At 52.3% G+C, this 26,204-nt stretch overlaps 1 protein-coding gene across 1 annotated transcript in view; it reads right to left on the bottom strand.

Moving 5' to 3' along the window:
* The window catches only part of CLPTM1 (CLPTM1 regulator of GABA type A receptor forward trafficking), a 29,238-nt gene that overhangs the window by 1,639 nt on the left and 1,395 nt on the right, over positions 1-26,204 (bottom strand). The window contains exons 2-12 of the mRNA XM_033128095.1: positions 22,014-22,126; positions 14,688-14,811; positions 13,317-13,475; positions 10,805-10,922; positions 5,485-5,570; positions 4,655-4,775; positions 3,843-4,087; positions 3,021-3,114; positions 893-1,083; positions 534-629; positions 78-213 (exon numbers count right to left, since the gene is read on the bottom strand). Coding sequence (XP_032983986.1) covers positions 78-213; positions 534-629; positions 893-1,083; positions 3,021-3,114; positions 3,843-4,087; positions 4,655-4,775; positions 5,485-5,570; positions 10,805-10,922; positions 13,317-13,475; positions 14,688-14,811; positions 22,014-22,126 — 1,483 coding nt within the window. The remainder of the gene's footprint in view (positions 1-77; positions 214-533; positions 630-892; positions 1,084-3,020; positions 3,115-3,842; positions 4,088-4,654; positions 4,776-5,484; positions 5,571-10,804; positions 10,923-13,316; positions 13,476-14,687; positions 14,812-22,013; positions 22,127-26,204) is intronic.

Raw genomic sequence — 26,204 nt, 5'->3', positions numbered from 1 at the left:
GCCCGGAGTCCCGTGGAGGAAAGCTGGCTGAGCATCTGCCCTGACTGGGGGGCCGCGCACAGCACAGGCCTGCTCACCGAAGGTCAGCAGGAAGCCATAGAGCATGCTGAGCACCCAGGAGTACCAGCCCTTGTGCTCCAGGTACAGGAGGCTGTAGACAGCATAGCAGCCGAGGAGTGGGAAGAGGATCCATGACAGGTACCGAAACGCCATCTGTGGGGCACAGGGTGGGGCTGGGACCCAGCTCCTCAGGTCCCACCTGGCACCCCGCTCCCCGTCCTTACCCACCCACACCTGGACGGGCAGGCTGGCCTGGGGGAATTTCCAGGTGGCCCTGAGAACTTTGGATTTGGCCAGGAAGTATACATGGCAGGCCAGTAACACTACAGGCTGTGACAAAGGTCATAAAGCATGGGCTCGTCAGTCAACAGGCAGATGCCCTAGCCCCTCCCACCCAATGCCCACCCCCTGGATCCCCAGGAGTGTGTGGAGCTTGGAAATCCTCCCTGGGGCCCACTGTGGGGGTCACTCACATCGTCATACACTTTGGTTGAGGACTCGACATATGTGGACTTGTCTTTGAAGGTTGGACGGGGGAACAGTCCTGCCACCTTGTGCTCCCGGTCCAGCTGCAGACAGGGAGGGAGGCCATGGTCAGCTGCCATGATGGCTCCTGCCCCCCATGCCTGTTCCAGCCCCTGCCCTTCCCCACTGTTCCCAGTTCCCCTGCCCCACGTGTGACCTGAAAAATCCCCTGGTGTGAAAATCCCCTTGGTCCTGGGAGTGCGGCAGGCACTGGGAAACTCCCGGGGGCCAGCTCCAGGGTCTGGCTTACCAGACAACCCCCTCCCAACCCCTGCTGCCCCCAAACAGCCTGGCAGCCCAGCCTTACCCGGACATCCATGACCTTGGTGATCTTCCAGAGGTCGATGAGGACCCCGATGAAGACGCTGACCTGAACCACGAAGTTAGTTTCGTTGTCCAGGATGTAGAGGAGGACCACAAAGGACTGGAAAACGCCGAAGAAGACGGAGCGCACGGACAGGCCCTCCAGGGACTGCCGGCTGTTCCAGAACTGGATATCTGTGTGCGGCAGTTGAGGAGAAGCAGGGAGGTTGAGCCAAGTCCCTCCCGCGGCTCCCTCAGACCCCGCCCTCCTCAGACCCCCGTAGAAGTGCAGGGTAAGCCAAGGGGGAGGGGTTTACACCCCTCTCCCTCCCAAGAGAAGCCTCTGCTTCTCAGGGGCCACCTAGAGCAGCCGACAGGCAGGACCTCTGCAGTCCTCATGTCCAGACTCCCCCTCTCCCCCACCCCGAGGATGTAGTCCCTTGATTGGTGACAGTGATTGCTGCCACATCCCAAATGCTCACCACCCACCAGGTGCTAAGGGCCGGTCAGAGAAGGCCCTTCCCTGAGGCCTGACAGCCTGGCCTGGTAGAATCTGGACAGAAGCTGGGACTGTGTGACACCAGACCTGGCCTGTCTACCCTGGTGCCAGGGCACTGCCCCTGGGAAGACCTGGGACACATACTGCAAGACCTCCTCCTCCAACCCACCACCCGGAAGCCATAAGGGAAGTGGCCCATAGACACCTGGGGTATGCACATGGGCCCCAGGCTCTGGTCTCCAACCGCAGTTCCTTCCGGACCCCACCCGCAGGGTCCAGGTCAGCCCCTCTCTGAGCCCTCATCAGCCAGGTGGGGACAACAGCACCGTCTGACTCTGCCGGGCTGAGCATCCAACACCTACGGCCACAGGAGACCACCCGCCACAATGGCTGTCTTATAGAGGCGAAGCCAGGCCCATGGTCACAAAGGGCCAGCTCTACACTCAGTGAGTGAGGGCTGTAAACCCTGGCGGCCTACCCCGCTCTGCTTCTGATTCTGGAGCTCCAGCAAACTCGGCAGACTCCCCTCTTCCCCATCAGACCCTGAGATTTGAAGGGGACATTCCCGAAAACCCCCAATCCTGACTGGGAAGAATGGGTCTAAAGATGGGGTTCTGGTGGGGGCAAGGGGATCCGAGTCCTCCTCCAGACCAGGGAGGCAGCAAGCATGGGGCGTAACACTGGGCTCGCCCAGGGCCTGCACCCCTGCTGTGTGACCTTGGGCAAGTGACCACCCCTCCGTGCCTTCATTTCTCATCAGGAAAAGAGGGACCCCAGCCGACCCAGCTTACCAGACCTCTGCTCAATTCTGATGTTACAATCTTCTAGAAGGTAACTCAATCATGATAATATTGTCTTAATAATACTACTACTAATAATAATATTCATTACTACTGCCACTTCCAGAAGCTGTGAAGCAGCAGGCCTCCTTCAGACTGGGGTTCTCTAGAGAAAGAGTAAATGGCCAGCAAGGCCTAGAGGATAAAAGTGGGTGCTAGAGCCGGCTGTCTCGGTCCAAATCCTGGCTCTGACAATTGGGAGCTGTGTGACTGCGGGCAAATTACCTAACCTCTCTGAGCCGCTGCTTCCTTACCATAAGCGTGGGGGTAACAACAGGCTTCCTTCCTTATGGGGCTGCAGCTGCAAGGACTCAACGAGCTAACTGGTAAGGGCACTCAGAACAGCACCTGGCACGTGGCCAATCTTCCTCAAACCCTGGCCATCACCACTGTTGACCTTTGGAACCTAGGGGCCCTCTCAGGACAGGGCTGTCAACTTCCCACTCTGGTGGGCCCCGTCCATCCAGCCCTAAGGGGCCTTCCCCAGCAGGCAGCCTGCTGGGCAGGGTGATGGGAGCAGTTATGGGGCTTCCCTGCTCCCAGGCTTGGAGTTCCCCTGCTCAACCCCTCCCCCAGCACCACACCCCACAGATGGGAATTTCTGAGCTGGGAGTTTTGGGGTCATCGCCCTCACCAGTTCACTAGGCCTCGGAGAATGGCTGAGAGACCCCAGGTAGGGGGAGGACCTGTGGGAAAGGAGGGGCAGAGGGAGGGGGCAGGCCCTATCCCCCCGCCAGGTACCCTCCCGTCCCTAGCCCCATGGCCTCTCATAGGCCCCAGGGTCCCACCCCTACCGTTCTTGAAGGCCAGGAACTCAAAGACACTGTGGACTATGGACACGATGATGGTGAGTGCCAGTAGGTAGGGGTTGGTCTCTAGAAGCGCAACCTGGGGGTGGGGTGGGGGAAGATGCCTGTGAGCAGGGCCCTGCCCTTGCCAGGGGGCTGACCCAGGCAGAACCTTTATTAGCCCACCCTCTCTCCTTCTCCAGAAGAACCTGTTGACATTCTCTACAGACCTGACCCCTGGGGCTGCCCCAAGAGGGAGAGCACGTGCTGGGCAGAGATGGGCAGATGGACATGGGAGAGGCAGGCCAGTGATGGATGGGGAGAGACAGAAAGAGAGAGAGAGAGAGGAGAGAGACAACGATGGGAAGAGAGGCAGAGTGACCGCGAGGTGAGGGGACAGTCGGCGTGAGGAGCAGGAATCCAACATGGAAGATAACCCCAGGCAAGCACAGCCAAGTCTCGATGTCACGGGCACAGGCAGAGAAAGATGGAGACACCAGGAGGTACTCAAGGAGACAGGGACAGAAAGCAGAGACATTGAGTCAAGGCTCAAAGTCAGGGAGAAAGGGGCCATGGGACAGGAGCAGGGAGGACAGGGCCAGACCCGGAGGCCTGGCCAAGGACACAGTAAAGCTGTGACAAGGACCACAGGTGCCTCGGACACGGGATCCCCAGCGTCAGCCAGGCATAAAGGTGGGGAGGGGCCTGGGAGGTTGTGAAACCGGCCAGGGGAGCACTGGCCAGGTCCCCGGGCCACCAGCCTGGCCTACTTCCCCTTCCCGTCCTGAAGCCCAGGAGACTGCCGGGAAGACCCACTGTCCGCCTCACCTTCACTGAGTCTTGCTCCTCGTCTGACTGCTCATACAGCTCATCACCCAGGAAGTTCCAGGGTGACCTGGTGCTTTGGGCGGCGTAAAGCTGCCAGCGCCAGAGCGAGAGTGGGCAGAAGGAAACGCGGAGCGGCAGGCTGGCCAGGCTCTCGTTGATGGGGTAATAGTCCTTCTGCAGGTTCCAGTAGTCGTTGAAGTAGACGATGGGGTAGTAGTCGCCACTCACGGCGTCGAACTTCACGTCTGCGGCACAAGGGGCAGGGGCACTGCTCAGCCTGAGCTGCAGCCAGGGGCACCCGTATGGGTGGGGAGCCCTTAGGTCTCCCGGAACAGAGGTGGCAAATTCAGATGGGGTCTCCTGACAGAGACTGGAAGACGGGACGTTTTTCGGCTGCACCATGAGGAGTCCAAAGGGCCACGTGACCTCAGTGGAGGGGACAAGGTAGGAAGGGCCGGCAGGCCCCAATGCAGGGGACAGCTGGGGCTCAGCTCCAGGCCACGGCTGCCCCACGGGTAACCACATATCAGGGTTCTGTTAAAGAAGTCAGAAATCTGGGTTTTTAAGTGATGCTGCCCCAATTTCAAAAGTCAGCCAGTGATGCACATTTTTTAAGACAACTTGTGGGCTCAAAGAGACTTGTCTACAGACTGGTTTTGGCACACTGGGTGTCAGTGCTGGGGTGGAAGGGGAGTGTCTAGGGAGAGGTGGGGCAGGGCGGGGAGCTTGGGGAGATGTAGACCCAGTCACGTGGAGACCCAGGACACAAGGGAAAGGCCTGGTCAGGAGCCCGAGGGGGCTGGGGGCCTCACACTGGTCCAGCGGTGGAGGCACGCTGCCCTTCACCCATGGCGTGTGGTCATCCACAATGTTGATGGTGATATTGGGGTGCCAGTGGGAGATCACCTCCACGGGCCCATAGTCCTCGGCCCTCTGAGGAGAGATTGGGGAGGGGGGGGTCAGCCTCAGAGGCACCTGCTCACTTCCTCCTGAGGGCTCCCGTGACAATCACGACAGCAGAGTAACCATCACAGTAACTGTCGGCCGAGGGCTCACACTGGCTGGCCCCCATGCCAGCCTTTACAGACCCCACCGCCCTGGACTCCCAGCCAGAGTAGAAAACCCAGGCCTGCAGATCTGGAAGGGACTGTGTGCCAGGCTGCAAAGGGGGCCCCACATGCAGCCTCCACACTCGGGGACCTCCTGCCTGGGACCACCTTGCAGAGAAAGGCTCTTGGCACCCAGCACGGGTTAACACCCTGGCGCCCCCAGCCCGCCTGAGAGAATTCCTGCTAGAACCTCATTATCAGTTCCTACTGTGTGCCAGGCTGAGCCAGGGCCCTGGGCCTGGCTGCCTGCATGGGAATCCCACCCGGCTACTTCCTGGCTATGACACTTCAGGCAGGTCTCCCCATCCGAAAGTGGGAATAGTGAGGGGACCCACCCTGCCCAGAATCCTCCCTGCTCCCTGAGAGGTAGCTCTGCTTCCCAATCCCGTTTCCAGAGAGGGAAACTGAGGCTCAGAGAGGTGAGGAGACTTGACTGAGCCTACACAGCGGCTCACTGGTGGTGCCAGATGAGAGCCCCATGGGCTGTGAACAGCAGGACGCCCCCACGACCCGACAGCTCCACTCATGTTTACCTTGATCATTTCGGGGTCAGCTTCCGTCTCCCCCGTCAACAGGTTCTTGGTTTTCTGAAACCGCCGGCGCTTGTATTTGTTGATCACTGTTGGGGGGAGGAGGCAGAGCGGGTGGACATGAGACCTGCTGGCCCCTGGGAGATCCAAACCCCAGACCTTTGTGCACAAACAGCGGCTCACTGGTCTCCCGGCTCCTACTCTTCCACCTGCCAACTGATGACAATGGTGACCAGCAGCCTGAGCTATCTGCCTTCTCACAGCTCCAGCCCCACTTTCCCCATCGTTACAGTGACACCAGCACGCACCAAATGGCTCCAGGCAGAAGCGTGGAGTCTTCCTGCGCTGGAACCTGCAGCGTCTGTTCCCTTCCGCCCATCCTAGGCATGCCCCCTCTAGCACATGCCTCCAACCCAACCACAGCTCCCACCTTCAGGGCCCCACACCAAGCCAGTCATGGTATCCCCTCCGGGACGACTCCAGTCACCTCCTCACTGGCCTCCTGGCGGCTGCCCTTGTCTCCTGTGGCCTTCCCTCTACAGGGCAGCCAGGAACTAATCATGTCCTCCCACTGCTTCCGCAGTGGGAACCAGATGGTTCCTGCTGCCCAAGCAGGGGTCCTGCTATGCCCACACAGCCTGGCCTCTCAGCCCTCGCCCCTCCCACCTTCGCCTGCCTCACCCCTCTCCTCAAATGTGCCAACCTGGCCCCTTTGGACACGCTGTTCTGTCCTGACACGTATCCACCATGGCTGGCATCGCCCTGGTTGGCTCCTCCTCACCCTTCAAGTCCCCCTTCCACAGGGCTTCCCTGCCCACCCCCTCAAGGAGGCACCCAGTCGCGGTCCTCACTACATCCTTCACAACATGCCATCACTGCCCCAATTCCCCTGCCCACTGGTTTACCTGTCTGCTGTCTATCCCCTCAACCAGTCTGCGAACCCCAGGAAGGTTCGTTTTGGACCCTGACACATCCCCTGCACGAGGGTGGGCCCCTGGGAGGTACCCAGTGATGCCTAACAGAATACATGAACATAAACAGGTGGGCTGCGGACAGTTCCAGAGAAAGCCCAGAGCCACCAGGGGGAGAAATATTTGGGGGCTGTGAAATACTTGCAGCCAGGAGTGGCCCTCACACCTCCTCTTGCGGAGGCCTGGCTGGCCACAGGCTCTCCGCCACCCTGCCCTGAGCCATGTCATGACTTGCCAGGTAGAGGGGCTGATGCTTGCTTATGCCTCATCTCCCCACCTCTACCCTGCTTGGGTACTTTTCAGCTCTTCCTTACACTGGGACAAAACGCAGCCTGCCCTTCCTGTGACTTCTCCATCCTGCCCCCAAGGGCCAGGGAGAGATGGGAAAATGGGGAAGCGAGCTGGCAAAGAACAGGGTTCTGGAGTCACATCCCAGCTCATTCTCCCATAGGCGGAGGGATGTTGGTGAGCTCCGTCATTTCCCTGGGCCTCGGTCCCTCCTATGGGGAATGGGGATGCAAGTCCCACCTCTTCTTGACCGGACCATTGGGAAGTGGTTCTCTGCTCTGCCCAGCCAGGCAGAGCATCTCTGCATGTCACGTTTACACAAACCACAGGGCCCAGATCCTTTCCACCCACTCAGAACCAGGGCTCAGGGCTTCTGGATTCTATACAGGAGCTCTCGTTCAAAAACACTTCCGGGAGTGAACTTAGGGTTTCAGCCTAGGACCTGCTGTTTTTATTGTTAACACAAATATCATCCCATCACTCCTATCATTTTTAATGCATTTGAGACCTTGCCCCCACGTCCAGGGGGAACAGTAAACACCCAAGGGTGGGCATCCTAAAGAATAAATTCCAGGAGGACATGTCCTGCTGCTGTTCCACACCAGGGAGAGGCTGTCCAGGGAAGGGAGGAGCCATGCCCGGCCCGGCCCCGGAGGGCCTGAGGAGGAGGCACAGGAGACAGGCTTTGGCTCACACAAAATGGACTTGGCTTCTGTGGGGAGGAAAGAGGCCCCTCTTCTTGGAGTTAAAGCTTCTAGAACTGCACCATCCAAGATGGTTGGTCACTGGCCCCATGGGGCTGCTGAACACAGATAACGGGCTGATCCAAACAGACGTGTTGGAAGTGCAAACCACACACCAGGTTTTGAAACTTAGTGCAGAGGAAGAAACAGAACGTAAGAGAATCTCATTCAGTTTTTATACCGATTAGATGTTGAAATGACAATATGCTGACCTCAATATTATTACTAACGTTAATTTTATGATTTCTTTCAGTTTTTCTTTTAATGTGGCCGCCAGAAAACTTAAAATGACTGGCTGGCACGATATCTCTAAGGGACAGTGCTGCTCTAGAGTACAGATTGCTGGCCCTTTGCGGAGAAGGGCGCTGGTCTGCTCCCACACTCTCATTCTTCGCCCTGGAGTTGGCAGGTGGCCAGCTCCAAGTCTCTGCTTCACGGGGTCCCAGCTGTGAGGCAAGCCTGGGTGATCCTGGTGGGCTTTCCAGGTCCACTGGCTGCAGACTCTGCAGACGCCGACATCTGTCACAGTGAGTATGAACACGACCTGACCATACAGCAACACAGGTCACCAAGAACAAAACCACAAAAAACTACTAGCATCAATGGAGGTAAACAGGATGCAAGCGAGCAGCCATACACTGGGTCCCATGCAAGGCAATCTCTGAGGCGTCAGGCACATCTACCCCAGACCCCGGACGAATCCCACTAGTGGGGACATGTCCATGGGGACAGCCCCTGCAAGCCACACCCCCCCAGCTTGCCTCTGCCTGCATCTTTGCAGATCCTGCTACACGGAAGCCAGTGAGTGGAACCCCCTGCAGAGCACATTCCAGACATGCTCCCTTAGAAAAGCGCTCAGCACACACGGGAGGGAGGGGCTGACACACGACTTTTCCAAATTAGTTTTGGGGGCCGACATAGAGTCACCAACTTTCTGTTTCATCCAGTGTAGATAATAACAAAAAAAAATTATCCTTGGGGATATTTTTGTACCAAAAGAAGTAGGAAAGACTTAACCCACACGAAGAGAAGTACATCTGTTACTGTGCCACACAAAACAGCCAGATGGATCATCACCAAACCCACAGGCACAATAAAGTAAAAGCGAGATGGATGGAGCACGCAAAAATTCGTAGGAGGAGAACAGGGCTTTCTGAGGGAGCCTTCTTCTCCAGATCTGCTGAAACTCAAGTACGGGGAGAGAGTCCTGTGACTGCCAATCAGGAGACAGTGGACTCAAGGACAAAGACACAGAGAGCGAGCAAAAAAATGCCAAGATTCTTTAACCTCATGAAACTGAAAAGTTGGACAGGAAGGAAAAACTAAACTATGTTTGCTGTGTGGTTGCAGATGTAAATAAGAGTCACATACTTAAATCATCTGAACACTGAATATTAATCTAATCAAATTATGTTCCTGTGTTGGGATTTCCTCTTCTAGAGTAGGAAGTCAAGAGACAATGTCTAAAACTGAAAAAACCAAGAGATTGAGGTCTCAACTTGTTATTGGGAGCCTCGGGGATTAAGTAGCAGAAGAAACAGCTAAATGCACTTGAAAGCAGTTGCCACTGGGGGTGGGAACTCCGTGAGGAGAGGAAGGGGGACCAGGAGACTGACGAGTGTCACTGTCTGGTTGATGATTTGAATTTTAAACCAGATACAGTTGACCCTTGAACAACATGGGTCTGAACTGCACAGGTCCACTTCTCTGTGGATTTTTAAAAATAAATACCTGTACTGTTTTTTTTGTAATTCTTTACAGGAGCATGTTATCAGATTTTATTCTTCTTTTACATAGATCCTATGTATGTAGGGGCATTTATTTAATCATTTATTTATTGACTCATCCAGTCACTCAAAATACATCTGTCGAGCCCCTCGACCTGTACTGCTTTTGATCTGCAGTTGGGATCCACAGATGTGGAGGCTGGATGGTATTCACTGATCTACACCATTTTATACAGGGAACTTGAACACCCGTGGATTCTGGTACCCGCGAGGAGTACTGGAACTAATCCCCCACAGATACCAAGGGACAATTAAGTTTTGGGGGAGTAAAAAATTTATACATGGGCCTGCTCGGTGGCTCAGGTAGTTGGAGCACCACGCTCCTAACGCCGAGGTCGCCAGTTCGATTCCCACATGGGCCAGTGAGCTGCGCCCTCTACAGCTAAGATTGTGAACAACAGCTCTTCCTGCAGCTGTTGGAGCTCTTCCTGCAGCTGTGGAGAGCGGCGTGAGCTGCCGCGGGCTACCGTGTGCTGCCATGGGCTACCGTGTGCGGCCACAAGTGGCCAGCAGCCCGCAAGAGTGGCTGTGAGTGACCGACCAACAACTGGCGACCGACTGCCTCAGCCGGGGGGAGCGCAAGGCTCATAATACCAGCATGGGCCAGGGAGCTGGGTCCTACACAACTACACTGAGAAACAACGGCTTGAACTGGAGTGGGACGGGGAGGCAGAAGAAGGGGAGAAGAAAAAAACAAAATTATACATGAATTTTTCAACTGCGCAGAAGGCCATCCCCCTAACCCCTGGGTTGTTCAAGAATCAACTGTACTTGTAACAAGAGATTATTTAAAAAAAAAAAAAAAAAGTAAGACACCCTGGGCAGAGAAAACCTGTTTCAACACAAGGCTGTGTCGGAAGTCACAAACGGCCAGCCCTGACCTAGGACTTCTTGAGGGTCACTCGCAGTCCCAGGGGTTTGTTCACCTGATTGGGATTCTCCTGGTGGGCACCCAGCCCCAGCATCTTACCTTCAAAAATGAAGGGCACTGCTCAGAGGTGTGTCTGGGAACCGAGAGCTCACAGCACAGCTATGCGGGACCCACACAAACGCGCCACCTGGGAGCCGGGCACGGTCCCACAAGACACTCCAAGGGCAGCACATATGTGCTGCACCCATTCACGGGGGCTGGGCTGACATATGCGTTAGAGGTCACACTGGAGTCTCCCTCTGCTCATTCAACCAACCCATCGTCCATTCGGAGACTATTCTAGAGTGTCAATGAACCCATCATACGTTCGCAGACTATTCTAGAACATCTACTTCTCCCAGGCCAGGTACTGTACAAAAGCTGGCCCAGTCTTCTCCCCTTCGAAAGTCCCCTTGTCCAGCTGCTCTTTCTAAGCCCACTGCTCTCCCATCTGCGTGAGGGGGGTCCAGAGAAGCACAAAGGAGGGGTCTGTCAGTCCCAGCCTCCCGGGCTCGGGGTTCCTGCCTGCTCCTGTGGTCCTGGGATTAGATGCCCTGCACCAGCTGGGATGCCCAGGCCACTGGCCACCTGAATGGTGGGTCTGGGATTCGGGGCCTGACTTACTCCGAGACATGTGGACCGTGGCAAGGCGGCGGTACAGGGCCTTCTGCCGGGGGTCTGGATGGAAGCCACTCTTGGTGAAGTAGACGTGGATGTAGATTGAGCCATTCTGCTGGACGCTCTGCAAGGCGGGCCAAGAGGGAGAAGGAAATGCTAAAGCCCCTCACTACACATGCTCCCAAGCAGCTTCCCCAGCCCCCGTTCTCAGGCTGGGCAGGCAGTGTAGGTGAGCAGTTAAGAGCAAAACACTGGAGTCAGAGACTCAGACGCAGATCCCGGCTCTAGCACCACACTGCGGCCTCAGGCTTCCTTCACCGAGCCTCAGTGCTCACCAGCAGGACGCAGGTCATCAGAGCTGAAAGCCCAGCAGTGCTGTCAGAATGATCCCAGAGCACCTAGCGGATCACTCAGGCCGAGTTGGAACTCAGTAAATGTCAGGGACCTTAATTCATTCAACAGTCAAACAGCAGGGACCAGACCCTATTCCAGGCACTTCAAACGCTAACTGACTAATCCAATGGGTGTACATCCACTCCTGTAATACACCAAGACTTCATGCAGTGGCAGTGTTACGTTATTACCCTCATTTTCCAGATGAGCCAACTGGGGCTCAGGCAGAGGGGTTACGTAATGTGCAGCGAGTGAGTGGATCCGAACCCCGTCTGTGGGCTCCTCCGCGGCTCTGCCTCCCACCATCTGCCCGTGTCTTTCACTTCTGTCTCCCGAGGAAGGGGGACTACGCTCTCTCCTACCTGGCACAGATGAGGACACTGAAGAGGGGCATGGGGTAGATGGCAAGGGCATCTGAGCCCTCTGTCTAATCTTCGTGCAGAGCGGGGATTCACTTGGCCATACTACATCCTCTTCGTTTCCCTGCCTTTGAAGCCCACCGCTGTGTTCATGTTTTTTCGTATTTTATGTTTTTTAGGTGTGAACATCTCAGTGGACCTAGCTGGCTGGGTAGAGACCTACCTGCAGGGGTAGCTAATTCCCAGAGATAATAAACAACTCACCTGCCCTTTTGGTATGCAAACCAACGAATCCCACGTCCACAACCCCATTCAGCCCCTTCAGCTACCTCTCACACACCAAGCTGCCGTAATCACCGGGAACCAGGCAACTAGAGACCACCCCTCTAGCCCAGAGCCCACCAACATTATCCAAACTAGCCAGTCCTAAGCTGTTTCCCTGCCCCGCTTTGTCCTTCCCGTGGAAACCGCAATGAAGTGTGTGGCCTAGGCTGCCCTGCTCCCCTAGCTCCTGCCCAAACTAATGCTTCCCCACGTGGCCCTGTGTGGTATGGCGGGGCCCCTCGTCCCTGTAAATGTAAGTAATAAATTCTTCTAGTGGCATTGGCCTCTCCATGTTGCCACAGTCACCTCCATAAATTAAAATCAGGTGCCACTGAGACACCCTCCTACCCCAAAGCTGGGAAGGAGGGTCAGATAGGAGTCCTTGGGGGCAGTTCTCACTGCCTGGCTTGCTGCCCCTCAGGCTAACTGGGACCTCAGGGAGGAGCCGAGGGGCTGGGCGTGAATCTCGGTGGCAGCCACCCCTCAGCACGGCTTAGCCTATCTGCCTCAGAAAGACTGCGTCCACACCCTGCGTCCAGCCACCCTGACTGATCAAAACAGAGACAGACAGAGCAGACATGGAGACCTGCTAGGGGGAACTGAGAGGGCAGCGGCCCCAAAGGAAATGTCAACTTCAATGATTCATCAAATTCATTGATTGCTCAACATTCACTGATTCTGCACCCAGCCCCACGATGGGCAGAGCTGGGGACATTGCAGTGATCAAGACAGTCCCAGCCTTACTTACCCTCACGGGGGTCACAGTCCCGTGGCAGGGGGTGGGGGAGAACAAATCCATGTCTAGAAAGGGACAACCCCCCAGAGTGGGCAGGGCTTGGGTAGGAGAGCCCAGGGACGGTGGCTGCCTGACCCTGAGTGTCAGGAAGGGCTTCTTGGAGAAGGTGGGATTTAAACCTGAGGCTGCCAGAATCCAAGGCTAGATAGCTGGAGTTCAAATCTCTTACTAGCTGTGTGATCTTGGGAAATTCACTTAACCTCTCTGTACCTCAGTGTTCTAATCAATCAAATGGAGATATCCATAGGATTGCTGGGAGATTTCCACCAATTGGCCTAGCTTGGAGCCTTGCACATAGTAAACGTTAACTTTTGTTTTCAAACTGGGCTTCCTGACATACTAGTGATGACTAGATACCCCCAAGGACGATTATTAATCTTTCACTGGTTTAAACCACAGATTTACACAACCCTGGGGGTTGTTGGGAGGATCTTAGACCAATTCCAACTCCATTCAAATGGAGATGTGGGGAGGCCAAGGCCCAGAGACCTCAGGAACCTGCCTGTGGCCACACAGCATGTGAACGGAGTCTACTGCCAGGCTTGAAGCCTATACTCTAGATTGCAGGACTGGGAGATGGTTCAAAGAAAGTCCCTTCAGTGTGAGTTGAGCAGCCTTGGGGACAGAAATGAGGAGGTTTTCCCACCTGTGGAATGTCGAGCTCAGCGAAGTGCTCGTAGCAGCCATCTGAGTTCTCGCCGCTAGTCCAGTCGCCATACACAAGATCATGCTGCTCCCAGAAGAGTGCTGATGTGGCGTTGAAGTCTGTAAAGTGCTCGTGCTCTGAGATGTACACGTGCAGGTTCTGTTAGGAGAAAGGGTGAGCTGAAGGCTGCTCCTAAGAGCCTCTGAAGGTTGACAGACAAAGAGCAGATGAAGAGCTGTGGCAGTGGTCAGCACACCAATATGAACAATTTTGTGGGGGAAGGGGAGGAGGGTTAACGGAGAGTAAAGTAGCATCTGGAAGAATAAGTTTATTTTCTCTTTTCTCATATTCCTATCATGTCTATCCTGGTCTAAGTCTGTGACATCTATCAACAAAAACTAATTGAACAATGGCCAGCTTGGCAATTTGAATTTGGGGTTAGAGAGGATCAAGACCTCCCTGCATTCTCCCTTCTCGGCCTCTTATGACCTTCCTGGTCAGAGTTCTGCAAGCTTATGGATAAAGCAGTCAAGATATGCAGGAGGGTCAGCCGGAAAACACAGGGGAGATGGGGCAGCCTGGCCTCTGAGAACTCTCGCCTTTCTCAGGTCCCTGTGACCTTCTTTGTCCAGAGCCCCAAAGGCCCACTGACAAAGAATAGCTGAGCAGTGGTCACCCTGCGGACTAGAATCCCAGGAAACCAGGAACCCCAGGGCTGCGGAGAACCACAAAGGTGGGAGGAGCCTAGATGCCTGGGGTCTGAACCCTTGCTGTAGACGCAGCTGGTCCCTGGCCCTCACAGTTCTCCCTCACTGCTGTCTCTCCCATCCTTACCCCGACCCTGCACACCACCTCTTGCAACTTTTTATTTTTTTTAACTTTTATTTATTTTAAGTGTGTTTTTGTAGGACCCATCAGCTCCAAGTTAAATAGCTGTTTCAAACTAGTTGTGGCTGGCGCAGCTCACACTGGCCCACGGGGATCGAACCGGCAACATTGTTAAGAACATGGTGCTCTAACCAACTGAGCTAACCAGCCGCCCTCCCCTTGCAACTTTTAAAGTCTGAATGTACTTTTGAAATAAAATATGTTAAGGACTCTGTTAAGACAGTTTTTAAACAGCTGAGTGATTCCTTGGATGTCCCTCTCACCCAGACACAGTGCCATCACACCACCAAAAGAATTTGCCTTTTCCTTATGGGTACTGCTTAAGTGACAGGTTTCATGGGTTGTGGACGGACCCAGAGTTCCTCAGCCGCAGATCTGTTCACAGACCTGACAGTCACCACAGACCGGGTCACTGCCCATGTCACTCGCCCACACCCACCCGAGGGCTCACCTCCAGTCTGTGGCCTCCCAGCCAGCACTTACCATTAAAGTGTCTTTGGGGAACAGGTTGCGGCTGGCGACGCGTGGGGCTCCTCCGGGGCCTACTTGGTCCTGAGGGGCCTGCCCTCGGCGGAACCAGCTGCTGATGGCCCAGATGATGAAGATCCTAGGGAGGGAAGCAGGGCAGGTGGTGAGTTCCCAAGCCTTTCTTTCCAACATGGACCGACCTGACCTCCTTCTGGCCTAGCACCTACTAGGGCCTTACCCAGGGCTGGTGACCAAATAGGGAGGGTCCCTAACAAGGCCCTGTCTGGAGAGAGACCCCAGATGCCACTGTCTGCTGTGTGGGGGGTGTGGCACTACCGTGGTCTCCGCACAGACCCCCCATGCTGAGTCTTCCAGGAGCTCCTGGCGGCCACAGGGCTGGAGGGGCTTGGACACTCAAAACCTCACACATAGGAAACTTAATGTCTCAGTCCCCTGGAATCGCAAAGTGAGACAATCCTAAGAATCTGGAATCCCAGCATTTTAGAAGCACAGACCCTTACAGAGAGCAACATTTCAGAACTTCAACTGAAAATGGAAGAAGCAGATAGTAATAGGTTGTCCCAATTTTTAGTAGCAATGGGCTAAATGACACCAACTCTCCTGTTGGAAACAACTTGGAAAAGCTTGATAAAAATGAACACATTAAGAATATCAGTATTAGTTTTATACATATAATTATATATCTTCATATAGCAAGAATACATACTGCTCAGGTATGTTCTCTTTCATATATTTTTAATCATTTACATATGAATCTATGTAAATGTATATTTTTAAAAGCACAGAAGGGGCTGGCCCGGTGGCTCAGGCGGTTGGAGCTCTGTGCTCCTAACACCGAAGGTTGTGGGTTAATTCCCACATGGGCCAGTGGGCTCTCAACCACAAGGTTGCCAATTCGACTCCTCGACTCCAGTGAGAGATGGTGGGCTCCGCCAAGATTGAACACAGCACCATGAGCTGAGCTGCCGCTGAGCTCCTGGATGGCTCAGTTGGTTTGAGTGCGTCCTCTCAACCACCAGGTTGCCGGTTCGACTCCCGCCAAGAGATGGTGGGCTGTGCCCCCTGCAACTAGCCACAGCAACTGGACCTGGAGCTAAAGTGCGCCCTCCACAACTACGACTGAAAGGACAACAACTTGACTTGGAAAAAAATCCCGGAAGTACACACTGTTCCCCAATAAAGTCCTGTTCCTCTTCCCCAATAAAATCTTTTAAAAAAGAAAAAAGCATGGAAGATGGATGACTGAAGCTTTACCAGACAAAAACTGAGGGAAGATTGGAATTCCAAGAAGTATAGGGGCACCAGAAGCTTCTTTTTGTGAAAACTGAGGACATTTGCTAGGTATTTCGGTAAGTGATAGAAATGCTAGCCCAGGGCCCACACAAGGTAACCAGAGACCAACGCTGCGTGGAGCTAAGAGCCCACAGGGCTCCACACCCAGGACGAGGGGAAGCAGGTATGGCCCATCTCCCCAGGAGTCGCACACATGGTAGGCATGGCCGGAGCCTGGAACCCGGTGCAGGGAGACCCTGGACCGATAATGCCTCAGGCAGCCAGTGGCAGCAAAGCAAGTCCTCTCTGGAGGAAAATATGTTCATCCTGGGCCTGAAATGATTTCTATAAATAATTTTTCAAGTATAATGATCAACACCCAGCCAAAGATAAACCAGGTGCACAAGGAAACAAGACACTAGGAATGAGAACCAGTGGAAACCAAAAACAAAATCGAAACTTCAGAACCACTGAACTCTGAAGTTCCCGAATTTGTTATAAAACCCTCAAAATTTGTATTGAGAGAGCTTCAGAAGTACCATACTTGGAATAATATGATAGAAAAAAACAAAGCAAAACAAAATGACTTCATCTTAGCTAAAATAAATACTGTAGAGTCATTTTCTCAATTCACAAAATTGAATCAACCTAACATTATGCCGTCTTAGAGGTATTTCCAGGATACAATGTTAAAAGAAAAAGGCAAGATGAAAGAAGGAGCACAGAATGAGTCTATTTCTGTGTAATAAACTATTTAAAAACAGCAAACCTGGGCTGGGGAGATGGAGAAACGGGAGTTAGTGTTTAATGGGGAAGATGAAAAAGTTCTGAGATGGATGGTGTCACGTGATGATAGCACAATGGAACTGTACATTTAAAAATGGTTGAAATGGGGGCGGCCAGATGGCTCAGTTGGTTAGAGCGCGAGCTCTAACAACAGAGTTGCCGGTTCGATTCCCACATGGGACGGTGGGCTGCGCCCCCTGCAATTAAGATTACAGGGGTGACTGGTGACTGGACTTGGAGCTGAGCTGCACCCTCCACAACTAGATTGAAGGACAATGACTTGGAGCTGATGGCTCTAGAGAAACACACTGTTTCCCAATATTCCCCAATAAAAAAAATTTAAAATACCAAACGGTTAAAATGATACATTTTACAATGATACATTTTACGTCATGTATACTAAACCACAAGGAAAGGTAAAAAACACCCACCTCACCCTGAACGCACCTTTCCATTGACATAAAAGCAGAGCAAGGTATCAAATGATACACATCAGACTTTAAAATGGATTCCTTCGTGTTAGGCGAGCAGGGGAAGGCAGAGGGAAGCGATAACAAAATAAACAAAAAGCTTCAAAACATAATACTGCCTTAAAAAATTCTGCATAATAAAAACAGCATGCACGCGAATCAATATGTAAAAGGAGTGTCACCAATACTGTAATGACGAATGACAGTTATCTTTAGGTGACTTCTACTATTTACGCTTTTCTTCTTGCATTTTTTTTAATGAACAAAATAAAAGCCCCAAGACAAAACTATAACAGAGGATAGTTGTTTCCCAATATCCATCTTTCCCTTCTCCCGCAATAAGAAAACTCCTAAATTTTAGATGGACTTCTTGACCACCTAGAATAAAGACAATTCCAGTCTTGTTTACACCTGGGTGTGGACACAAGGTAAAGTTCTGGTCAATACAATGAAAAACAATGTGTTATGTTGGGCTTTTGGGAAGTGTCTTTAAAGAGAAAGAATCTCTCTCCTTGACTTCATCTTCCCTCCTAGAATGTGGATGTGATGGCTGGATCTTCAGCAGCCATGTTAGGCCATGAGTATTAGGGGCAAAACCTAGCAGCAGTGAACAAAAAGCAGGAAGGAGTCTGGGTCGCAGAAGACTGCAGTCCCTGTATGCCTAGGTCCAGACTGGTACATGAGAGAGAAATAAACTTCTATTGTATTATATTAGTTCAGGTTTCTCAGATACAGCAGCTGTATAATTATTAAATGAACAAGTACTTATTAATTACAATGTAAAAAGCTATATAGCAAAGAGGTTAAATGCCCACCCCGCAGCTGCAATACCTGGATCTGAAGCCCAGCTCTGCCACTTACTGTGTGACCTCAGGCAAGACTCTCAACCTCTCTAGGCCTCTATTGCCTCCACAGTTAAATGGGGATAACACTACCTAGCTTGTAGGGTTGTCTACAAGCATTAAATGCATTGAGATATGGATATATATGCAATGATATGTGTCAGCTACAATGGAGTCTGATACATACTCAGTAAGTAGAAGTGCTAGTTATTGTTTGTTATTTTTATTATCGGAAAAAGGCATACAAAAAGCTCTAGGACAGAAAAACACTAGGAATTCTAATGAGGGTGGGGTGCCTCCCTGCTGAGCCCCAAACCATGCTGAAGGGCAGGATCAGGCACAGGGACTTGTCTCTGCCCGTAGAAGCCATGGAACCCTGGAGTCTGGGGACCCAGTGGCCATGGCCCAGCTGACCCTCCCTTGCCTCCCCAAGAAGTCCCCGAAGCACAGGGCTGGGGAAGGTCTGAGGACCCCTCCACCTCCAAGAGAGGCTCCCATTTGAGTGAAGACACAAAGGGAGAGTTTGGGAGCAGGGATGTCCAAAGGCACCTCTGCCCAGGCTTAGTGTGTGGCCTGAGGGGGTCCCAACCCCTCTGGACTTCTGGGTTCCTTTGTGTAAAACAAGGCCGACTGGACCAGACCTTTCTAGGATTCCACATCTCCAACCCCTTGAAGAACACGTGTGTACCCATATTCCCACAGCTTTGGGGACCCTCTGAAAGGCCTCGCAGACACTGCCCGCCATCTGTGCGTCCCAGGCCAGGAAGCCCGGTCTGAGGACACCAGGCCTACAGGGGACCAGCCCCCACCTAATGCTTTTCAACTTTCCAGAGTAAGTAAATCAAAGAGACATGAAATCCTCCCTCCTACCTCAAACAGGTATTACTTTCAGGGGTTCAGAAAAAGACATATATGAAAAGACATATAATGATCACTCTTCCTCCCGCCCCATCCATTGCTCTACCCAGTTCCCACCCTACCCCCCTCTCTAGGTAACCACTGGTGTAACGTGAGGATGTGGGTGAGAACCACAGACTCTATCCCCAGTCAAGGCCATTTTAGTGCAACCTGCTTGAAGCGGCAGGGAGCTCACAGACCTCTGAAAACAAACCCTGAATTCCATTTTAAGAACTCCAGATGAGACTCTGATCTGATGTTTGGTGCCACCTGGTGCCAAGGAACGAGCAGGAAATTAGCCTACACCGTGGCTGTATTAAAAACGCGTATCTGAAGGAAGTTCCTTTATGTACTGATGTGGAAAGATGTCTAAGATATATCGCTAATGAAAAAACAGGCTGCCTCGTACGTAAAAATAAAGGGAAAGATGAAAACAATCTTTATTCATAGCTGCTGGAGCATGAAAAAAATGATACATAAGAAAATTCTAAGTCTCTGCTGGACATGGGGGGAGGAGAGGAATGGGGAGAAGGGACGGGGCTCCATAGTTGAAGAAGCTTGGGGTCCATGTCAGGAATGATGTACGAGTGTCCGGGCTGAAGATGCAGCATTTCCCTTCTGTACAGCTTCTCAGCATCCAGTGACTCTCTCAGAGGACACCAGGCAGGCGGGCTGTCCCCCACTAGAATGTGATCGGTGACTGCATCGAGGATTGTGGGCTATTTTTGAGCTGTTTCTCTTTATATTTTCTAAGATTTTTCTTTTTTTAACACTGAATAAGAGCAATCTGTAAAGCAACTTTGAGCGTGTGCCAGCTTCTGTACCCCCAGTTGACACGATTCTCATGGAATCCTTCTGGTGACCTGCGAGCTAACTGTCAGGATTCCTCTCTGAGGTGGAACGTCAGGAATGAGAGCAGTCACCTACCAGGGCACGCAGCTCAGAGGTTGAGGGGGCTGAGATGGCAGCGCGGGCTTCTGCTCTGAGACACAATCTGATGCTACCTGCCCCCTAAATTTCAGTAGCTGTTTCCGTTTGAGACAAGCAGGCTGCTCTCAAGTTTTCTCTATTTTGAACAACTGTCTGGGGCCATCCTGACATAATCTCATTTAAGGCCAATTACAGATATGTTTATAGGATGACCACTGACATGTTATACTTCTTTGTTTTCTTCTTTATACTCTTCTGTTGTTTGAATTCTGTTGTTTGAATTATTTTATTTTGTACAATAAGCACGTATTATTTAAAAGTTTAGGGCGAGAAAACTAAAAAGATAGCATGGAAGAGATGAGTCGTTGCCCCCCAAAAAGCACTGTCCCCTTCTTCCTCAGGAATAGAACCTCAGCTTTTCAGCATGGTGCTCAGTTTCCCAAAATAAAGACTACACTCCCCAGGCTCCCTTGCACGTGGCCATGGCCGTGTGGGAACGTTCTAGCCAAGGGGATGACTGTTTTAAACAATTATGTCCTATAATTCGTTATAGCTGATAAGAGGAGGAAGTGCCTGACTACATGGCCTGGTCTCTTGACCATTTTATGAAAACACCTCTCCGGAAAGAAAAATGCCCATTTTGCAGACAGGTAAACAATAGCTCAGAGCATAGAAGGGACTGTCAGGTCTAGGCAGGCAGGGACAGAACCCAACCCCAGGTATATCCCCACAACCCCCCACCAGGGGGGGCCTCAGCCAGAGGCCGGGCTTAGAGAGAAGGCAGGCCCTGTGTCCCCACTGCACAGGAATGATGACTGTATGAATCCACATGTAAAAGGATCACCACCAGCCAGTCACAAAAGGGCAGACAGTATGACGCCACTTAAATGAGGTACCTAAAACAGTCAAATTCATAGAAACAAAAAGTAGAATGGTGGGTGTCAGGGGCTGGGGGAGGGGAGAACGAGAAGTTAATGTTTCATGGGGACAGTTTCAGTTTGGGAAGAGGAAAAAGGGGTGGAGCTGGATGGTAATGATTGCGCAACACTGTGAATGTACTTAATGCGGCTGAATGTTACACTTAAAAATAGTTAAAGGGCGTCCAGGTGGCTCAGTCGTTACAGCTCGAGCTCTGAACAACAGGGTTGCCGGTTCGAGCCCTACATGGGCCCGTGAGCTGCACCCTCCACAACTAGATTGAAAACAGTGACTTGACTTGAAGCTGAGCTGCGCCCTCCACAACTAGACTGAAAAACAATGACTTGACTTAGAGCTGATGGGTCCCAGAAAAACACTGTTCCCCAATATTCCCCAATAAAAAAAAAGTTAAAATGGTCAATTTTATGCAATGTATATGTTGTGACTGAATTGTGTCCCCCCAAAATTCATGTTGAAGTCTTAACGCTCAGTACCTCAGTGTCTGTATTTGGAGACAGGACCTATACAGAGGCGATTAAGGTAAAGTGAGGTTATTAGGGTGGGCCCGAATCCAATAGGCCTGGTGTCCTTATAAGAAGAGATTCGGACACAGACCCCCGCAGAGGGAAGACCAGGTGAAGGCACAGGAAGATGGCCGTCTACAAGCCATGGAGAGAGACCTCAGAAGAAACTAGACATGCCAACACCTTCATCCAGGACTTCTAGCCTCCAGAATTGTGAGATAATGAATTTCTGCTGTTTAAGCCACCCAGTCTGTGCTATTTGTTATAGCAGCTTTAGAATATTAATAATGTGATATATTTTATGACATTAAAAAAACAAACAAACAAATATATGGTGATGGAAGGTTCTTTTACCCAAAATGGTGACTGACCAAATATATGGTCAGTCAGGTGACTGACTCTGGGTGGTAAACACACACTGTGATGTATAGATGATGTATTATAGAATTGTACACCTGAAACCTATGTAACTTTACTAACCATTGTCACCCCAATAAACTTTAAAAAAAAATCCCTCTATTATACACACACACACACACACACACACACACACACACACAGGGCTCTCCACCACTCCACCAATACAGTAATGACGGTCATCAATGATTTTTCCCTTTCTTCTTTATGCTTTTCTTATTTAAACTGTTTTCAATGCACAAAACCAAAACCACATCTGCTCACCTGAACAGCACGCCTTTGATGACCTGCCAGGCGTTGGGTGCCGGCTGGGGTGGCGGGTTCTGGGGCTGGGTCTCTGCCGGCAGGTCTCTCCCGATGCTGCCATTGCTGGTCACCTGTAGGGAACAGAGGCCAGGATGTGACCTGAGGCACCAGGTGTGTATTAGGCACTAGCCCAGCACAGGGATGAGCATAGAGCTGGCCTAGTCCAGCCTGGGGGGCGGTGGGGTCAGAGAGGGGACATTAGAGCTGAAACCTACAATATCACCAGTGGCCAGTGCACTGGAGGTGATGAGGGAAGCAGCAGGTGACTCTAAAGCCTGTCCATGGGACTGTCCATTGCTCCATGGGGCCAGAGCCCAGGATACAAGCAGGTGACTATGGGGGACCATGCAGAAGGGGTCACGTGGGAGGTGCCAGATTCTGCAAGGCTTGGGTTGATGTGAAAGGTCCTTCCCCGTGTAAACAGTTCCTGAGGCCTCCACTGAGGCAGGCTCTGAGGCAGGAGCTCCTGAACCAGCAGGCGAGACAGATGCAGAAAAACACAACCAGAGCGTGAACCATGTCCTGGGAGCCACACAAAGGTGTGTGTAACGAACACAGCACACACTGCCCTGTGAGCCCAAACTATGAACGTCTCCGTGTGGCAGCCAAGCAAATGGAGGCTCAGGGAGGCTAAGCCACTTGTCTGCATCACTGAGGAAGGACGATGGCAGCAAGATGAAAGGAGGTGAGTAGGCCTGGGATTTCCCAGAAGACTCTGCACTCAGAAATAGACGCTCGGAAACAGAATTTCATGATGTCAAGTTTGGAAGGGCCCGCGATGGGGAAATTATTCCCGCGCGTCTCGTGGCACCTGTTGACTCCCTGATCGTGCCCTCTCCCTTCCTCCCAGCTGTCCCCTCCTTCCTCGGCCTTTAAGAGGCAGGACCAGGACTGTCGGGAGTATCACCCAGCCCAGGGCCAGCACAGAGCAGGGGTTCAATGAACACCTGTGGAATCAACACCTGCTCCCTGACGGGCTTGTCCCGAGCACCCCGGCAACCCCTCTCCGGGCCTCCACTGCCGAGGCCTTCCCTGCCACAGCCCCGAGCCCACCACTCTACAATGTCCTCTTCTGCCGGCCTTGAAAGCCGCAGGAAGCAGGGACAGAGCCCCCATCCCGCCCCCATCCCAGCCAGATGGGGTTGCCAGGGAGCTGAGGCCAGCATTTGTTGAATGTGTCATTTGTCACCTCCTGTCCCCTTCACCAGCCAATAGTGCGGGACAGCACGGGGGTAAAAGGTGGGGACTCAGAGGTCCGATAGACCTAGGCTGTGGGCCTGGTCCTGGCTATCAGATCTCGGTCACATCACTTCCCCTCTCTGACCCAAGGGCCAGGCTATGAAAACCCTACCATAGTATGTTTTGTTTAGAAAAGATTTCCTTCATGTGTTGAAAAAAATATTTCCTGAGCACCTACTATGTGCCAGGCCCTGTGCTAGGCGGTGGGACCGGTGGTGGCGACACAGTTCTGGGCCTTGCCCTCCCAGAGCTCAGGATCTAGAGGGAAACACACCTGCAGAACAGTAAACAGGATAATTAAAAATGGTAAACAGGAAAAGTGCTCTGGATAAAACAAGCAGGGACAGGTGACAACAACAGAGGTGGGAGACAGGGCCCCACTTTGGACTAGGGAGGTCAGTGAGGGCACCATGAGGGGCTGTCTTTGACATTAGGGTGAAGGGTGTGCTGGGGAGAGAGAAAGGCTCAGGGAAGGGGTTGGCCAGGGGCGGGCAAGATTAAACAGGCACAGGGTCCCCTCATTCAGGGCTGGCCTGGCTCCTGGGAGCACTGGGGGGAGGACGACAAATAAGGGTTTCCAGCAACTCTGAGCTGATTCTGGGTCAATAAATGGAAGCTTGAGGCCAGGCCAGGATATGAACCTGAACCCACATCTGGCTGCCTCCCAGGTCTGTTCTTTTACCCAAAATGGTGGACAAATTGGCTGGAAACCCTCCCACAGAAATGCAAATGAAAACCGCAATGAGACGTCACTTCACTAGGATGGCCATTATCAAAACGATGGACAGTCACACGTGTTGGCGAGGAGGTAGAGAAACTGGAATGGTTGTACACAGCTGGTGGGAAAAATGGAGCTGCCGCTTGGAAATTATGGCCGATGCTAAAAAAGTTACTGCTGTACAAACCAGCAATCTTACTCCTGGGTCTCTTCCCACGAAACATGAGAACGTACGTCCACACGGAAGGTTTTATGCAAATGTTTATAGTAGCATTATTCATAATGGCCAGAAACAACGCAAATGTCTTTCGGTGAATGGACAAGCTGTGATGTACAATGGAATACGACTCAGCAATAAAAGGAACACTGCCGGGGCAGAGTGACTGCAAGAGAAGGGACTGTTCGGAGGGCATGGAAGTGTTCTCAGACTGCACTGTGGTGCCGCGGGTGCCACACCACTGCATAAACGTACTGAAAGCCACTGAACTCTACGCTGACAACAGGTGACCGTTCCAGTATTTAAATTATAGCTCAATGAAAGAGTAACTCTCCCATTGCTCCATTTCCTTCGGAGGGAAGGCAAATTACTAACCGTGGCCCTCAAGGCCTGGCCGGATCTGGTCCTTTCCCTGCCTCTCTCCTCTCACCCCTCTCCCCTCACTCACTGGCTGCAGCCATAACAGCCTCCTTGCCGTCCCTTCCTCATACTACGTACCTCCCACCTCAGGGCCTTTGCACTGGCTGTTCTCTGTACCTGAAAGGCTTTTCCCCCCAAGCATCTGCGGGCATACCTCCCTCGTTTCCTTCAAGTCTTTGTTCAAATGTAACTTCCTCAGAGAGGCCTTCCCAGACTATCCTGTTCAAATTGCAACTCTCCTACCCACCCTCACTTCCTATGTATCCCGCCCCCAGCTTTATTTCTGTCCACGGCACTTATTGCCATCTGACCCGCTATATATTTTCTTATCTTATTCACTGTCCATCTTAGCCCCTGTCTGTTCTTCTACCCTGAAGCCATCAAACAGAACATGAGCACCTGTTTTATTCACAGCTATATTAGCATGAGGCCTAGCTGGCAGTGGGGACTCAATACACATTAGCTGAAGGAATGAGTGGCAGAGCTGTGGGCCCTGTGCCTGAGCCCCTGGGTAAAGGAGGGGCAGGCCGGCTGGAGCATGAGACCGCAGAGGCCTGTCTAGACCCCACAGGCCAGGGGAGAGTGGTGATGGCTGTGGACGCAACAATGACTAAGACACATTGTTCTTGGACCTGCATGTCCAATCTCACACAGAAGCCCCAGGAATACCCACTAAGGGGCCCAGGAAGCAGCTGAGACCATGAGGCTGGGCCAGCGCTAAGTGTATGAAGACAGGCTTTCCAGCATGTCGTCACTGAGAGGCTGGATCCATCATGGGAATTCCACCTCAGCCTCTGCCTCAAGATCCATTCATTCCACAAACACTGAGCACCTGCTCTGTGCCCGGTCCTCAGCTAGGCAGTGCTGGGGACACAGTGGTGTCCAAGACAGTCCCGATTCTGCTCTCCAGGGGCTCCCAGTCCAGAGGAGGAGACGGATGGACAGCGCCAACCCAGAGTGGGCAGAGCTTGGGATAGGGGAGCCCAGGGAGCTGTGAGAGTCCTGACCCAGTCTGAGAGGCTCAAGGAAGGCTTCCTAGGGAAGAAAACATCTGAGATGTGCAGAACTATAAGGATCCGCCAGGTAAAGAAGGGAGAAACATGCAAAGGCTATGAGGGAAGAGACAGCAAGGCACACCCCTGGAAATAAAAGAGCTCAGAGCTGCTAATCTCAGGGGACATTTAGTAATATCTGAAGACATTTTGGGTTGTCACAACTGGGAAGGGGTGTGTATGTTACTGACTAGTGTGCAGAGGTCAGGATGCTCAACATCCTAAAATGGACAGGACGGCCTCTTACAGCGAAGAATTATCTAACCCAAAATGTCAACAGTGCTGAAGCTGAGAAATCCTAGTGTAGTCTGAAGAAGTCAGCTCATGCAAGACCTTGATCTGCTCAAGAATTTGTACTTTATCCTGAAGGCAAAGGAATAAGTCTTGAAAAGTTTTAAGCAAAAGTGGGACAAGAGAAAATTGGAGGGAGCAGTCTCTGGAAGCTTAGGGCAATCAGGGCAACCTGAGTCCTAGTCTGTCAGTAATCAACAGAAACTCACAGG

This window comes from Rhinolophus ferrumequinum, chromosome 15 (genome assembly GCF_004115265.2).
Source record: "Rhinolophus ferrumequinum isolate MPI-CBG mRhiFer1 chromosome 15, mRhiFer1_v1.p, whole genome shotgun sequence".
NCBI lineage: Eukaryota > Metazoa > Chordata > Mammalia > Chiroptera > Rhinolophidae > Rhinolophus > Rhinolophus ferrumequinum.
This window is presented reverse-complemented; position numbering and strand designations above follow the sequence as displayed.